This window comes from Coenobita brevimanus, chromosome 65 (genome assembly GCF_032717465.1).
Source record: "Coenobita brevimanus isolate Jiangsu-jjx chromosome 65, ASM3271746v2, whole genome shotgun sequence".
Lineage (NCBI taxonomy): Eukaryota > Metazoa > Arthropoda > Malacostraca > Decapoda > Coenobitidae > Coenobita > Coenobita brevimanus.
The window spans coordinates 44,230,880-44,246,455 of NC_137018.1; the positions used below are offsets into that span (position 1 = coordinate 44,230,880).

General features: G+C 40.1%; 1 protein-coding gene across 1 annotated transcript in view; it reads left to right on the forward strand.

Annotated features, from left to right (window-relative positions):
• Positions 1 to 15,576, forward strand: part of LOC145405084 (NAD(P) transhydrogenase, mitochondrial-like) — a 191,692-nt gene that overhangs the window by 123,253 nt on the left and 52,863 nt on the right. Inside the window, exon 13 of the mRNA XM_080276595.1 lies at positions 3,987 to 4,124. Coding sequence (XP_080132721.1) covers positions 3,987 to 4,124 — 138 coding nt within the window. The remainder of the gene's footprint in view (positions 1 to 3,986; positions 4,125 to 15,576) is intronic.

Below are 15,576 nucleotides of genomic sequence, written 5' to 3' on the forward strand. Positions count from 1 at the left end.
AAGTCCTCCCAGTTAGCTCTCTTACAGTTAATGTATGTGAGTCTGTGGCCATCTGGGGTGATTCTGGTTTTGGTAGTGATAATGATTGGGAGGTGGTCAGAGCCAAGGGTTTTGACCACTCTCCAGGATGTTATGGGGTCGAGGTTCCTCGTTGACAAAGGCGTTTTACTGGTTTACTAAATTGCAACTTTCGTAAGGGACAGCAGTACTTTTTTATTTTAGACATAACATTTGAGTCTTTTATGTACATGAGATCTAACCTAGATAGTTCATCATCAACTCTTGTGTTCTCAATGTTGTGAACCAGTAAGTTATCTGATACCACAAGTTCATGTAATTTGTAACTCCATGTGTTTTTATTAATACCTGCACCATTCTCCTCCCAATTTACTTCTTTGCAGTTAAAGTCTTCAGTTAGAACTAGTCCATTTATTCTTTTTGCAAGTTTTTTCAAATACATCAACATATCTCTAGCCATATCATCTTACATTTCATTATTCCATGTTCTTGTTTAGGGTGGCATATAAGCCACTCCTTTATCCATCTTTTTCCTATAATCATTTTGTACTTCTACTGTTAACCCTTCCGTGGCCATGGGTCCGGAATTTTCTGTACATCCCAGGCCGACGTGGGGGCCATTTTCTGAAGTTTCGAAAATTGATTTTTTTTCCCTTGCCATATTGAAGAGAGAGTTCAGACGCACCTAACTGTGCAAATCCCAGCTTCCTAGACCCTTTCTGTGGCTTGCAATGGAACACGAAAGTTGCAGAAATATCGGCAACTGATATCACCACCCAGAGGTACTGCTGCAGTGCAACTTCACAGGTGTTGTTATTTTTTTTTCTTACCCCTCAAAACAATGCAAATGATGCTGGAATGTTGCACATACATGAGATACGATGATATCGAATGATTTCAGTACATAATATGTTAGGAATGGAAAGAAAATAAATTATGAATATTTTTTCACCTTTTTGATACTGTAATTTGTTTATGGTAGTTTTGATTTTTTTTTACAATATTGTTGTGCCCATGCTTGGAAAAGGGAGTGAAAGGGTTGAATTTTCAGTCCTAAATGAGAAACTTGTCCGTCCTCCGAGGCTAGGCTCTCCCACGGGAGATGAAAGTGGAGGGTTAGATCTGATTAGCAATACAGAAGTTGAGTCGCAACTTCCAGTTCCCACACCACATGCATGGGTAAAAATAGAGTCATAATGCAGTTTCAAAACTATGAATAAATCTAATTATTACAAATACTGTACAGAGACAAAGCAGAAATAAATATGTTTACAGATGGGGGAAAACATGTTTTTTCCGTAATAACACATTGACCTTTCTCTGTCATTTTACCTTGTTATTTTCACAATATATGTTGCAGTCTCGTAAACAGGGGGGTTGTGTGTGTTTTGCAAGGGAGGGAAAAGATTATATTTTCTGTCTGGGTCGAGGTAATGGGTGTAACTATGTGTTTTTAGGCATGGCCACGAGCAAAAAAATCGTACATCCTCTCGTCACGGCAGCAGGTGGTGAACTGACAGATGATATGTGAGAGGGTGAAGTGAAGGTCAGTCTCATGTCCGTGTTGTTCATTCACTTCCCAAAAGTTTTCACAGTTTTCTACAAGTTGCACTGCATTGAAGGATCCAAACCATTACAACAAACCTGTGCAAATAGGGAAAGATACCAAGACAAAAATATATTTTTCATTTATTATCATATCTTTTTTGTTTGTGCCTATATTAATTCATAATTGTAAACAGGTGATTGTGTGTGTTTTGCAAGAGAGGACAAAGATGATACTTTCTGCCTGGGTCGAGTTAATGGGTGTAGTTGTGCTTGTTTAGGCATGGCCAGGAGCGAAAAAATCGAAAATCCACTCATCACAGCAGTAGGCTCTGAACCGCTTGATGGGCTGTATAGGAGTGTAGTGCATGTCAGTCCAAAGATGTTCAGAATGTTCGTTCACTTCCCAAAAATTTTTGCAGTTTTTATAGGCCGCGTTCAAACAACCCCTGCGGCCATTTATTGGCTAAACGTCATTTGACGCCGGCGGCCACGTAAGGGTTAAGGCATCTGCCATGTTTTTGTCCATTTCCACCTCTCTTGCCTTTAAATTGCAATGTCATTTAAAACTCCTCCACAAGATATACCTTCTGTCTTTTCTCCATATATTATATCTGCTCCAATCCAGTGCCTTTAGTTTTATGTCTGTAATTTGCTTTGTTTCACCTAAACAAATGACTGCTGGTTTTTCCTTGGTTATTTAATATTTTATTTATATATTAATCCATCTACATTACAGTAATGTTCATAACCTTTATGTCACTGTTCTCCCTTACATTTACTTTGCTTCTCTCTCTCTTGTGCTTTCCCCTTTACTTTTTTCTGTCTCCTCCCCATTATACCATTTACTACTATCATATTTATCACCTCCCCCCCAAATTTGTACTTCTTAGATTGTCCTAACATAATTTGTGTGTGTGTGTGTGTGTGTGTGTATAGCAGCAGTACTAATCTATGTGTGTGTGTGTGTGTGTGTGTGTGTGTGTGTGTGTGAGTGTGTAGCAGCAGTACCAATCTGTAGCTTTTACAGTACGGTGGTGCTGCCAGTTTGGCGAGCACAGTAGTTTGAAAAAAACTCGCCAAACTGAAACCCGCCAATCTTAAGGCAGACTTTTTATGGAGTCTTCATAGGAGTCTTTGGTTACCCAAAAGTAAAATCTTTTGAGTCATTTTCCTATTTCTAACCCATTATTTTTTGACAATAACTATGACAACAATGTAAATATATGTAGGAAATAAACTCATAACATGTTTATGAGTCTTTTATCGTGCCAAAGTAGTAAGTGTTATGGGTCGACAGTCTTACTGGGTGACTGCTGCATCACCAATATCCTTACTTTCCTCTCCACTGTGATCACTGTCACCACCGATTCTCACGGCAGCCATCATTGCATTGCCAGAAGCTACCAAGCACCAACTGGAGAACAACCACAAAAGGTTGGTCAAGGTCAAGATTGCGAGTTCACAATGGCAGGGACCAATAACGAAGATGGCTGCCAAAATGGCTGCTGATCTGGATGCGCATGGGATATGGAGACAAAACAAATACTGTCAGGAAGTGAAAAGAATAACTTACTGTATGAATTTTGGCCACCCCTTATGGGAGTTAGGCATCTGGCAGTAGATAGATGGATGAATTTTGGATAAAAAGGAAAAGTAAGAGAAAAACGAAAACTAAACACCAATAGGAGAGGCAGTTGCAAAAACAAACTCCCCAGTCAGAACCAGGTCAGCCGCCAAAGTGAAAGTTTTCTCACCAAACTGGTGGACAGAAAGTTTCTAACCTGTCGCCAAACTCTATCTATCTATTGCCAGACGCCTCAGTCCCGTTTGGGGTGGCCACAAACAAATCGCCTCCAAGTCGCCCTGTCCCCCGCCATTTCACTCCCCTGCTTCCAACTCACACCCCCCTCCCTCATATACCTCTCCACCCCATCTCTCCATCTCATCCTCGGCCTCCCCCTCCCTCTTTCCCCCTCCACCTCACTCACATACACTCTCTTTGTCAGTCTTTCACCCTCCATCCTCTCCACATGGCCAAACCACCTCAGTGTGTTCCTCATAATGCTTCCTATTACATCCACATCAACACCACAACGCTCCTTTATATCCTCATTCGTCAGCCTGTCTCTCCATGTGACTCCACAGGCTCCTCTTAAATAACTCATTTCCACGGCTCTCACTCTTGACTTGTGTCCTTCCAACAATGTCCAAGCTTCACTTCCGTACGTTAGAGTTGGTATCACAATACTGTCATGTAGTAACTTTTTCACTTCCATGCTCACTTCCCTGTTTCTTATCACTGCTTTCAAAGAACCAGCAACCTTTCTTTCGCCAAACTCATTTACTCCAAACTGGCGGCCCCAATGTAATGTTCTTGCATTCTTTTTTCCCCCCTCATCTCAGAGGTTTAATTCTTTCAGTTTGGTGGGTGCAGCAGCAGTGCTGACATGCATTGCCACCTACCTTCACGACTTCCCGCACTTTGCTACTGACCCAGCTGCCAACGCTATCAAAACCGCCCTCTTCCTCGGCACATACATTGGAGGAGTCACATTCAGGTAATTCCAGTGTAATTGTTAGTTGATAACTTAGTACAGGGCTCTTCAGTTACTTTTGGAGTAGGGCTGGATTATGAAACTCAGATTGATAGAAGAGCCATACATTTATTTTACTTCCATTTTTTCCTCTGAACACCTACACATAGAAAGAAATGAAAAGTTAATATATTATTTGCTTTTACATTTTCTGTTAAGCATATAAATAAAAAGAAAGAACAAAAATTTGTTTTTGTTTATTTTCATTCTTCTGTCAAAGGGCCAGTGAAAAATGATTCAAGGGCTGGATTTGGCCCAGAGACCACCAGGTGAATAGCCTTGCCTTAGTATCAAAAATATTATTTGTGAGCATAACTTATCGCCCAGTTATTATCTTAAAGCTAAATATATTCATAATCATCCAATTCTACTCCCAAACATAATAACTGATTACCTTTATATATGTAATAATAGTCATTGTCATCATTACCCATCACCACCACCTCCGTCATCACTGTCATTGTCATTATCCTCTTTCTCACCTGTTTACCCAGTAGACATTTTCCAGATCCATAATTTGACTGGGCAAATGACATAGTCTTTATCATATGCCTTTTTCACCATCTGGTTTACAATACTGCAAATTATTTTTCCATGCATCCCCATCACTGGTAGAAAGTGCGGGTGCCGATCATCCGCTCACTTAATGTAGTGCTGCCTACTTCTTCCTTACCCTTTATCATTCTGTTTCTTTGTCTCCCCTTCTCTCTTCCTACTTCTCCCTTTCCATCCTTTCACTTTTTATTACTCGTCTTTCCACTTCAGTTGGCTCTACATTGAGTAACAAGCCTAATGGTGTCCTGTAACCCTGGAAACCATTATGAAGCTGGGTGGTAGCCATGTTCCATCATTATCATCTTCATCATCCAGACCTCCTTTCCCACCCTAGGGCAGGGTGAGAAGTAGCAACATCCAGACAGCCTAAGTTTGCCCAGTTCAATTGGCCACACTTCCATTCACACGTCACTTAAGCCTACGGAATCCTGGCCCCATCAGATAGGCCAAAATAATTTCACCACGTTCTGTAGCTTCACTTATACCTATCTGATAGAGTCAGTCCGAACGCTGTCACGTTAAAATGGGGTGCCAAATCCCTGATCATGCACTTCTCGCTACATTCATCCAGCCAGCTCGATCTCTTCTCAGTTCCCTAGCCTCACCGTCTTTCATACCCTTCCTCTCACATTCATCCACCATATCCCTCCATCTTCTTCTTGGTCTACCTCGCCTCCTCCATCCTTCTGAGTAGCTCAGATATACCTTTTTCACCACTATTATCATCCATTCTCTCCACATGACCATACCATCTCAGTACACTCTCTTTGATTCTGGTGTCCATAGACTTCCTCACTCTGCATCTTTCATGAATCTCATTATTCCATATCTTATCCACTCTCCATACTCCACATACATTCTTCAGCAGTTCCATTTCCACTGCACTTACTTTTGACTTCATTTTCATGCCACACCATAGTCATACATCTGTATGATAAAGTGGCACTAACACTCCTTCATGTAAGCCTCGGGCAGCTGCAATGCTCAAGCCTCTGTTTTTATCAAGGCCTTCATAGCACCAGCTACTTTCCTTTCTTGTGTCGCTCTACTTTCCACTTCTTCTGCACATTTTCCTCTTTTCTATCACTGTATCCAGGTATTTGACCTTTCTCACCAATTCCAGTCTCTCTCCATTCACTGTAACATCACTCTGTGAGTCACTTTCTCTCTCAATAACCATCACTTTACTCTTTTCTGCATGTACTATCAAGGCACGATACCCACAGACATTAACAAAGCTCTGCTATAGTCTATGAAACTCTTGTCCAATGTTTGTGAGTAGCAATGCATCATCAGCATAGCCTACATCAGATTTGAGATATTCCATCCATCACCATTCATAACAAATGCCATCCTCCCTCTCACCATTACTCATGTTTTTATTTCTCTTATCACCTTATTCATAAATATATTGAACAACAATGAGGACATCACACAACCTTGCCATGCGCCCACATTGATCGTGAACCAGTCACTTAGATGCCCATTTACCCTTACACATGACTCACTACCATCTTAAAAACTCTTGACGGCACCTAGCAGCTTACCATCTACACTGTTCATGCACAAAACCTTCCACAATCCTTCTCTGTTTACTGTGTTGTTTGCTTTTTCCAGATCCATAAATGCCGTAAACACCTTATAGTCCTTCTCTCACACCTTCACTATCTGTTTTACTGCAATTATTTGAACCACACATTCCTTGCCATTCCTAAAGCCACCCTTCTCATCACTTACTAGGACCTTTGATAGCTCTCTTACTTTCTCTATAATAATTCTTCCATATACTATACAGGTATATCTCGATATACGATACCCCTGGATGCGATACCTTGGATTAGCGATGGGGATAGAAGTACCGCCATACCCCACCTAACGATGGCCAAACCCCAGTTTAATGATGGGCTTTGATTTTTTTACCGATATTGATTATATTTTAGACTAAAATTATGTGTTTAGGTGGATTTACAAACTGTTTTTAGACTTAATGTGTTTTAGTTATAGGTGGGGTGAACGTTGTCATTTTGGGGCACAGTTTACTAAACATGATTTTTTCCAGTCATATTTGATGATTTTCAGATTTTATTTGTCGGTTTTAGTGAGTTATTTACAGGTGTTAGGCTTAGGTTAGCTTCTTTTACGGCTGTTAGGCCACTTAAATTGGCTTTAAGCTTGTATTTGGGCTCATTTGGGTGAGTTTTGGACTTGGTTAAGGGGGAAACCCAAGGCTCCAAAACACATCCCTATACTTTACCTGTTAAATTTACCCCAAGATAGGATACCCCACCTAACTTTGGGTTTTTACTTAACCAATTGCATTGTTAAAACCGGGGTATATCTGTACCTTCCCTACCGCACTCAATAGACTTATGCCATGATAATTCTTGCATCCACTTCGCTCACCTTTATTTTTGTACAGAGGTGCAATCACTGCTATTTTTCTGCTCTACTGGCACAGTTTCACTTATCCATGCCATCTTACATATCTCCAACAAGCACTTAATTCTGTGCTCTCCACTACACTTAATCATCTCTGCATACACCTGATCATCCCCAGCCACTTTCCCATTTCTCAGCTGCTTCACAGTGTTCTTCACCTGGGTGAGTGTCATGTTTCCTGGTACTGCTTTCCTTCTCTTTACAAACGCCCGAAGAAGTGATGGCCCGATTCCAAGTACTTTTCGCTCAGGAAGTTGTATCTGGCAGCTGCCACTGCCTAGTTACATTTCCTGTATTGCACACCAGAAAGAGCAGTACAGTAATCCCGCATTTTTTGCGGATTTTTTGTCTACGGTTTTGCCCTCTCGCGGATTTTCTTAGCATAAATAAGTTCAACAAAAATATCCTTGAATATACAGAAAAAAAAAAAATTTAAATTCTCGCAGCTTCCAATTGTAGCGCGGTAAACTCACGCCACCCTCTGTCCCTTTCCCGTGGCCCCTCTGCCAGTGTTACCATATCTAGCATTATTTTATTCTTTTAGCATAATTTTGATCAAATTTTCGAGTCTGGAATATTTTTTAGCATATTAGAAGTTTTAGAATCATTCTAGCATAATTTAGAATGGAATGGAATATTTTTAGAATAATTTTATAAAAGCTACAAATCAGAGAGAAAGAGAGAGAGAGAGAGAGAGAGACGAATAAGGTAAGATGTTTGAATAGTTGGTTACTTTCAGTTTGGGGCTTGGGTTGGATTAGGTTAGGTTAGGTTAGGTTGGATTGGATTAGGTTAGGTTAGGTTAGGTTGGATTAGGTTAGGTTAGGTTTTAGGTTAGGTTAGGATAAGTTTGAGCTTTGTACTTTACCCATGAAACCTAGGTTTTTCCGATGGATTTTGGTATGATTCATTCGATTTTCAGCTTCATTTCAGTCGGAAATGACCATTTTCTGTGTTTCCCCCCCTCCCTATAACCCCCGATTCCCCAAAGATCCCTCATTATTTCAGGGGGATGGGGGGGGGGGTCATATATCAAAATCTGGTTATTTCCGACGGAAATGATGCTCAAAATCGAACGAATCACATCAAAATCCATCAGAAAAACGTAAGTTTCGTGGGAAAAAGCAGTATGGGTAGATACCGATATTTATCCTCTTACTGTGTGTAGGTTCATTTTAATATTTTCATAGTAAACAATACATAATTAATATGTTGCACGAATATGTATAGAATTTTATCATTTACCTTCAAGTTAGCATAATTCATTTTTTACTTGGAACAAATATGCTCAATCTAGCATAATTTTTTCATTGCCCTAGCATAATTTCGTTGTTTGGATATGGCAACACTGCTCTCTGCCCCGCATTCTTCAGTCCATGCCTGCCTGCCGTAAGTGGATGTTGTGGTTGTAACCACACTATGATATGAGCCTCTTGCCTCCCACTTGCTTTCCACATGACCCCAGGACGTAAGCCAGCCTCACCAAAGGCTAATAATACAATTAGTAAGAACTCCAGAGTGACAAAACGATCAAGTTATGACCTTAGCAGAGAAAATTGTGTTACTGGACAAGCTAAGAAACGACCGTGCGAGTGTTTGCTATCACCAGTTAATGCATCTTTTTATTTTGTACTGTTTTGTTAATAAATGTGTAGATAATTGTGTATTACAGTACGGTGTTTACGTTTTTCCTTGATAATGGAGTATGTGCTTTCAATCTTGTAAGAAGGTATTTCGGGATGAGTATGGAGGTTTCGGGACAATTCGCAGTCACAACAAACACAAAACAATTCGCCTTCATTAATGAAGATAGCTATGGGTGACGCTAGAATATAATTCAAAGGCGACTACAGCGAGGAAGAAACAAGTTAATTATTGACTAAAGGTGCAACTAATAAATAATATCCAGAACCTACGCTACTGAACAGATTTTGCTGGATCCCCCTGAAATATAGTTATTAAAGTATTGATTAATTAATAATAAGTATATTGATGAAAGTATTGATTAGTATATTTATAGAATGGCGGGGAATCGTCCAGGGTGCGAATTGTTCTGAATGGAATCGTCCATGTTTTGACGGGGAATTGTCTGACGGCGAATTGTCTCGCAATCAGTATGGACATGGACTGTGTGATGGGCAGCATGGTGGACACAAGTGCAAGTTTTCAGTTGTTAATAGAGTATTCGCGGAATTGACTTTTCGCGGGGGTTACAAGAACCTAACTACCGCGAAATATGCGGGATTACTGTATTTGGGTAAACAACTCCAAAAAGCAGTATATAAGTGTATTTTACTGTTTATATCTCACATTACGTGAGGAAACCACAATATACTAAAGTTGAGGCTTCACTGTACGATAGAATGTGAATTGCATATCCTGTCACTCAACGTATTCAGGATTAAAATGCGGAGAAACAATTGTAATACTTATTTCACGTTCTAAATCAAGAATACTGAATGGAAAATGTCCCATAAAATAAAATCCACAGATAATAGTAATGTCGAAATCACAAGTGCCATCAAATCAGAAAAATAAACATCTAAACATATACAGGTAACTCGCACGGAACACGATCTCACGGAACGCGCTCGCAATTATACACGGTAAGGGCTGGGATACATATAAGACAACGTAAGATTAAAAAACCATTATGAAAACTACAAATTAACGCAGGAGAGGCCTTTGAAAGATCAAATCCTCGAACGTCACCGCAGCGCGCGGTTTGTTTTGATTACGTGACGATCTAGGCGGGAAATTATTCAGCGAGTGAGACATTCCCGAGTACAGTAGCACAGTATTTGTAAGTTAAATATTTACAGTACTGTACTGTTCTGGTAAGTTTATGTGCAACTTAAAGTACTATTAAATAACGTTAAAGCAAGAAATAAAGTCTTATAACCAGTTTACCTGATAGGCGTCAGAATATTGCCCTTTCTATTTGTTCGTTTTTTCCACAGTGCTGTTCAGTATTTGTAAGTTAAATATTTACTGTTCTCGTATGTACTGTACTTGTAAGCACTTAAATAAAGTTAAAGCATTAAATAAAGCCTTGTAACCAGATAACCCGAATTATATGATTACCCATGATCGGCGTCAGAATATTGCCTTTTTTGTTTGTTCGTTAAACTCTTACTGTACTGCTTTTCTACAGTACTGTATTTGTAAGTTAAATATTTACTGTTCTGGTATGTACTTGTAAGCAATTAAAGCATTAAATAAAGCCTTGTAACCAGTTAACCTGATTTATATGATTACCCATGATCGGCGTCGGAATATTGCCTTTTTTTTGTTTGTTCGTTAAAGACTTATAATAAGAGAAAAATACATTTTTGTCTTGGTATCTTTACCTATTTGCTCAGGTTTGCTGTAATGGTTTGCAACTTGTAGAAAACTGTGAAAACTTTCGGGAAGTGAACGAAAATCTGGGACATGACCTTGACTTCACCGTCTCATGTATCATCTGTCAGTTCACCACCGGCTATCGTGATGAGTGGATGTATGATTTTTTCGCTCGTGGCCATGCCTAGCCACACATAGTTACACCCATTATCTGGACCCAGACAGAAAATACAACCTTTTTCCTCCCTTGCAAAACACAAACAACCACCCTGTTTATGAGACAGCAATATATATTGCGAAAATAACAAGGTAAAATGATAAAGATGAACGTAAAATGATTGAGAAAGATGAACATGTTATGACGGAAGAAATACGTTTTCCCTGTCTGTAAACGTATTTATTTCTGCTTTGTATCTGTATTCATAATAATTAGACTTATTGTTAGTTCTGAAACTGCATTACGATTCTATTTTTAGCCATTCTCGTGGTGTGGGAGCTGGAAGTTGTGACACAACTTCCTTATTGCTAATCGGACTGACCCTCCACTTTATTCTCCCGTGGCAGAGTCTAGCCTTGGAGGACGTGCAGTTTTCTCATTTAGGACTGAAAATTCAACTCTTTCGCTCCCTTTTCCAAGCATGGGCACAACGATAACGTAAAAAATAACTCGAAACTACCATAAACATATATCAAAAAGGTGAAAATGTATTCATAACATTTTTTTTTTTTCCAGCCATTCCTAACAGATTATGTACTGAAATCATTCGATATCACAGTACTGCATTTCTAAGTTAAATATGTACTGTTCTGGTATGTACTTGTAAGTTAAAGCACTGGTACCAGTTAACCTAATTTATTACCTATGATCGGCGTCGGAATGTTTCCTTGTGTTTACGTACAGTATTTGTGTGTTGAAGTTTTGCTCTGGAGTACTGTATTTGTGAGTTATAACATTAAATAAACCTTCTAACCACTTAAAGTGCTTTCTAGTGACAGATAACAGCAAAACAACACATTTGGGGGGTCTAGGGAGCAAAATACGGAGTAGTTTAAATATACGCGATTTCGCACCTAACACGGCACGGTAGGAACGAAACCCTCGTGTTCCATGCGAGTTACCTGTATTATTATCCATATTTAATTCTCTGTGCGAGGTGATACCGTATTTACGTGGGAAAACACAAGAGTGCTGTAAGCAGGATGCATCATCAACACGATACACCAGCATGTCAAGTGCAAACAGATTATTGCTCTTTATTTAGCAATCTTCCAGCAAGCATATCCCGTTAGCATACCATCGAGTAGAGGACAGTTAACGGACAGATAAGCTATAAGGAGAGGTAGGTCTTAGAAAATTTGCCAAATGGAGCTTGTGGCAGAAGACCAGGACAGACAAATTATTGCGTATGCCCAAAAACAACCCCTGACCACCTGTGTTGCTATCAGGAAGCAAATTAATCTGCTGGTATTCAGGTAAGTTAGTGAAACCAGTGCAGTTTTGGGGGAAAATTAATTTTTATTCACACAAAGAAAATCCAACATGTAATAAAATATGTAGGGCAGTTTTGTGAAGGAACTAGGGGGAGAGGATGATTGTCAAAAGCAAGACTGCAACAATGAAGGGAACTAAAGACAAAAAGAATTATATAAAAAACGAGGGGGGGGAGGGGGTTTGTGACAATGGCTGGAACACATCCACCCACATCTATGGCATGTTAATGACTGACTTACATAAGGAAGGCCTGGCATGTAGTGTTGCCAAAGGAAGATTGTAGAAATCCAGTAGGTTGGTCTCAAAAAGTGGTAAAAATCCACCAGACTGAGGGAAATTAAGGAAAAAAAAAAATGCTAGACGGGACTTTAAATGAATGGTAGATATAAAAAAAATTTTTACCTGCTAGATTGCTCTTAAAACTTCAACATTTAGTGGGAAAATTGCTATATTAGTAACACTGCTGGGAGGCATGAGTCGTGACGAGTGAAAATGTGCCAGATGTCACTTTTTAATTATTGTTATTGACAGAAAAAGAAGGGGAGCTACAAGGCTTGGTGAATGAGTTTAGGAGAGTGTGTAAGAAACAGAATCTAAAGGTGACTGTAGGGAAGAGTAAAGTTATGGTCTTCAAGAGAAATGAAGTCAGTGAATGTACAGTGAGGCTGGATGAGGAGGAAATGGAAAATGTGAGTGCATTTAAGTATTTGGGTAGTGTGATGAGTAAGGGTGGAAGTTTAGAGGGTGAAGTGCTTGAAAGGGTGCAACAGGGAAGAAAGGTTGCTGGTTCCTTGAAAGCAGTGATAAGAAACAAGCAAGTGACCATGGAAGTGAAAAAGCTACTACATGACAGTATTGTGATACCATCTCTAATGTATGGAAGTGAAGCATGGACCTTGTTGGAGGGACAGAAGTCAAGAGTGAGACCAGGTGGAAATGAGTTATTTAAGAGGAGCATGTAGAGTCACATGGAGAGACAGACTGACAAATAAGGAAGTGAAAGAGTGTTGTGGTGTGGATGTGGATATGATAGGAACCGTTAGGAGAAACACACTGAGGTGATTTGGACATGTGGAGAGGATGGAGAGCGAGAAACTGACGAGGAGAGTGTATGTGAGTGAGGTGGAGAGGGGGAGAGGAGGGGGAGGCCAAGGATGAGATGGAGGGATTGAGTGGAGAGGTATATGAGAGAGGGAAGTGTGAGCCGGGAGCAGGGCAATGAAATGGGAGGGGACAGGATGACATGGAGGAGATTTGTTTGTGGCCACCCCTTACGGGATTAAGGCATCTGGCAATAGATAGATAGAGCTAGAAAAATAAAAATAAATGCTAAACCTAACTAATATTTTCGTAAGATTAGTTTTTTATACACTATGAATAATGTTTGTGGGGCAGACAAAGACTGTTTCCATCTCCTAACTCCCAGTCAAGTGAACATTGCTGGACCCAGGGAGTTTGTCCGAAACTTAAAGAAAGCAAGTCATCACTTGTTTGGGCGATCGTACACCCCCCAAACCAGTCATGTTAAACTGTCCCATTGCTCTATTCATTCCCATTCATCAGACTTCTAAAATATTCTTTCCATCTGGTCCTTCCTTCATCCCCATGGGTTAATAATAAACATATCCCCCCCCCCCACCAAAAAAAAAAATGAGGTGGATCAGAGCTTACTTTGGTAGCCAAGCCATTGTTAACTGGATGGAGAGATGCAAATGCAGCATCCATCCAGGAACCGAACTTCCACACTTTTTCTCACACGTCATTGTTGACTGCAAGGGAACATCAGTTTCACTGCAGAGGTTGGCCCTGCAGTGCCTGGTTGCTTGCCTGCAATTGATAGATCTGCTTAGCCAGACAGACTGGGGTTGATCACCAATAGAAATATCCCCCACCACTCATAAAACTACTGAAATAGTCACTCACTAGACATTCTGATAGTTTATATCCCATACCTCCATCTACTTTTGACATGGAGCTTATATTTACTTTATGTATATTCGTATATGTAGCAAAACTCAGAACCCTGAAAAACTTCATGACCATTCAATGTATGGGGTTCCAATAGCTGACATTTCAAGTTTAGTCCGTAGTGATGTCCTCTGAGAGAGTGTTTTGGCCACTTTTATTCTGATATGATGAGCACAAAATTGGAATATTGGTGTCAGAGTGCATAGTGCTTTGCAAACAAATTGGGTAAGAATGAGAGTTGGAGGTACTGTTGTCCTCTGAGGGAGTGTTGTGGCTTTGCTACCACTTAACCCCTGGCAGGGCAAAGTGTCCCTGCAAGCACAGCATTTTTTTTTTTTTTTTTTTTTTTTTCCCCCAGCATATTTTTTAGAAATATATTATTATACTTTTCTCGTTACATTTTACTATCTCAGGATATTTGGTAATGCAACAGCACTTTCTTTTTCTCCTCCTTAGGCATCACAGCAGGACTCTACACTTCTGCGATTTTTACTTACTTGGGCAAATTAATCCATGATTGATATTTTGCGGTGTATGAGTATAAGCAAGCAAGGAGGTAAAATGACGCTTGCTGCTTGCTGATAATACTGTAGACAGAGGCCTGGTAGACTAGTGGAGAGTTTTGTAGAGGTCTATGAGTGCTGTGTCAAACAGCTGTATGCTTAACCCCTCAAACTGCGGGGCGTCACTTTCATGACGCTTGGGAGCAAGGGATCATACCGCAGGGTATCACTTTTGTGATTCTGTGTTATTTTGAATTCGCCCGGGCTTTTAAGTGGTGGCTTGTTTCATCTATCAGTACTGCCAATGTCCAACACTAGTCAGCACTCCTAATCTCATCTTTACTCCCATCCATTGTTGACAATTTAGCCATTTCTCCCCATTCTTGACTCCCCTCCCTACCTCCCCTCCATTACCCTCTCCTCTCGGCTGTCCGGCCATGCTGCACTAAGTAAATCTTCCCCGGAATTTTCCACTGATTTCATCCATTAAAATAAGCCCTATGCCCTATTCTTATACCAAATAATATATACAAAAAAGGTATAAGGTAAGTGATAGTGCCATACACCTGGAATTGGCTAATTATCACCTGACAACACCTCATGTGCACTCGTTCGCTAATTTTCGGTTTATTTCCCCTTGAAATATGCCGTATAATCTATTCTCGTAATAAAAATATATATAAGAAAGGAAGGGAGAAGCCTAAGTGATATTTACATTCACCTGGAACTACCGAATTTATTATGTAGAGTCTAGATTTGCTGCCAATCATTTCATAGTGTATATATTAGCAGCTGTCACCACGCTGACATTGGCAGCATTGCACTCCCCTAGGCCACCACAGTATTCAGTTTACTGTCGTCTTTCAAGGTGAAACCACGTCGGATTCGCGCCTGTCCAATTCCGCCACTTTTTAGCTCCATGCAAAGGGCCCTGCGACCTCTACCCCCTACTAAACCTCGTGTGGAAAGGGGTAAAGGGCTAAGTGACTGCTGTGGAACGTGAACTGGCTAATTTATCAGTGAAAATGATGGACAGTGACTACGATCTTTCTGGTGAGTAAAACAGTGCAAGTGGAAATGTAAATAATGTGTAAACAGCAAGTGAAAGCAATGAATG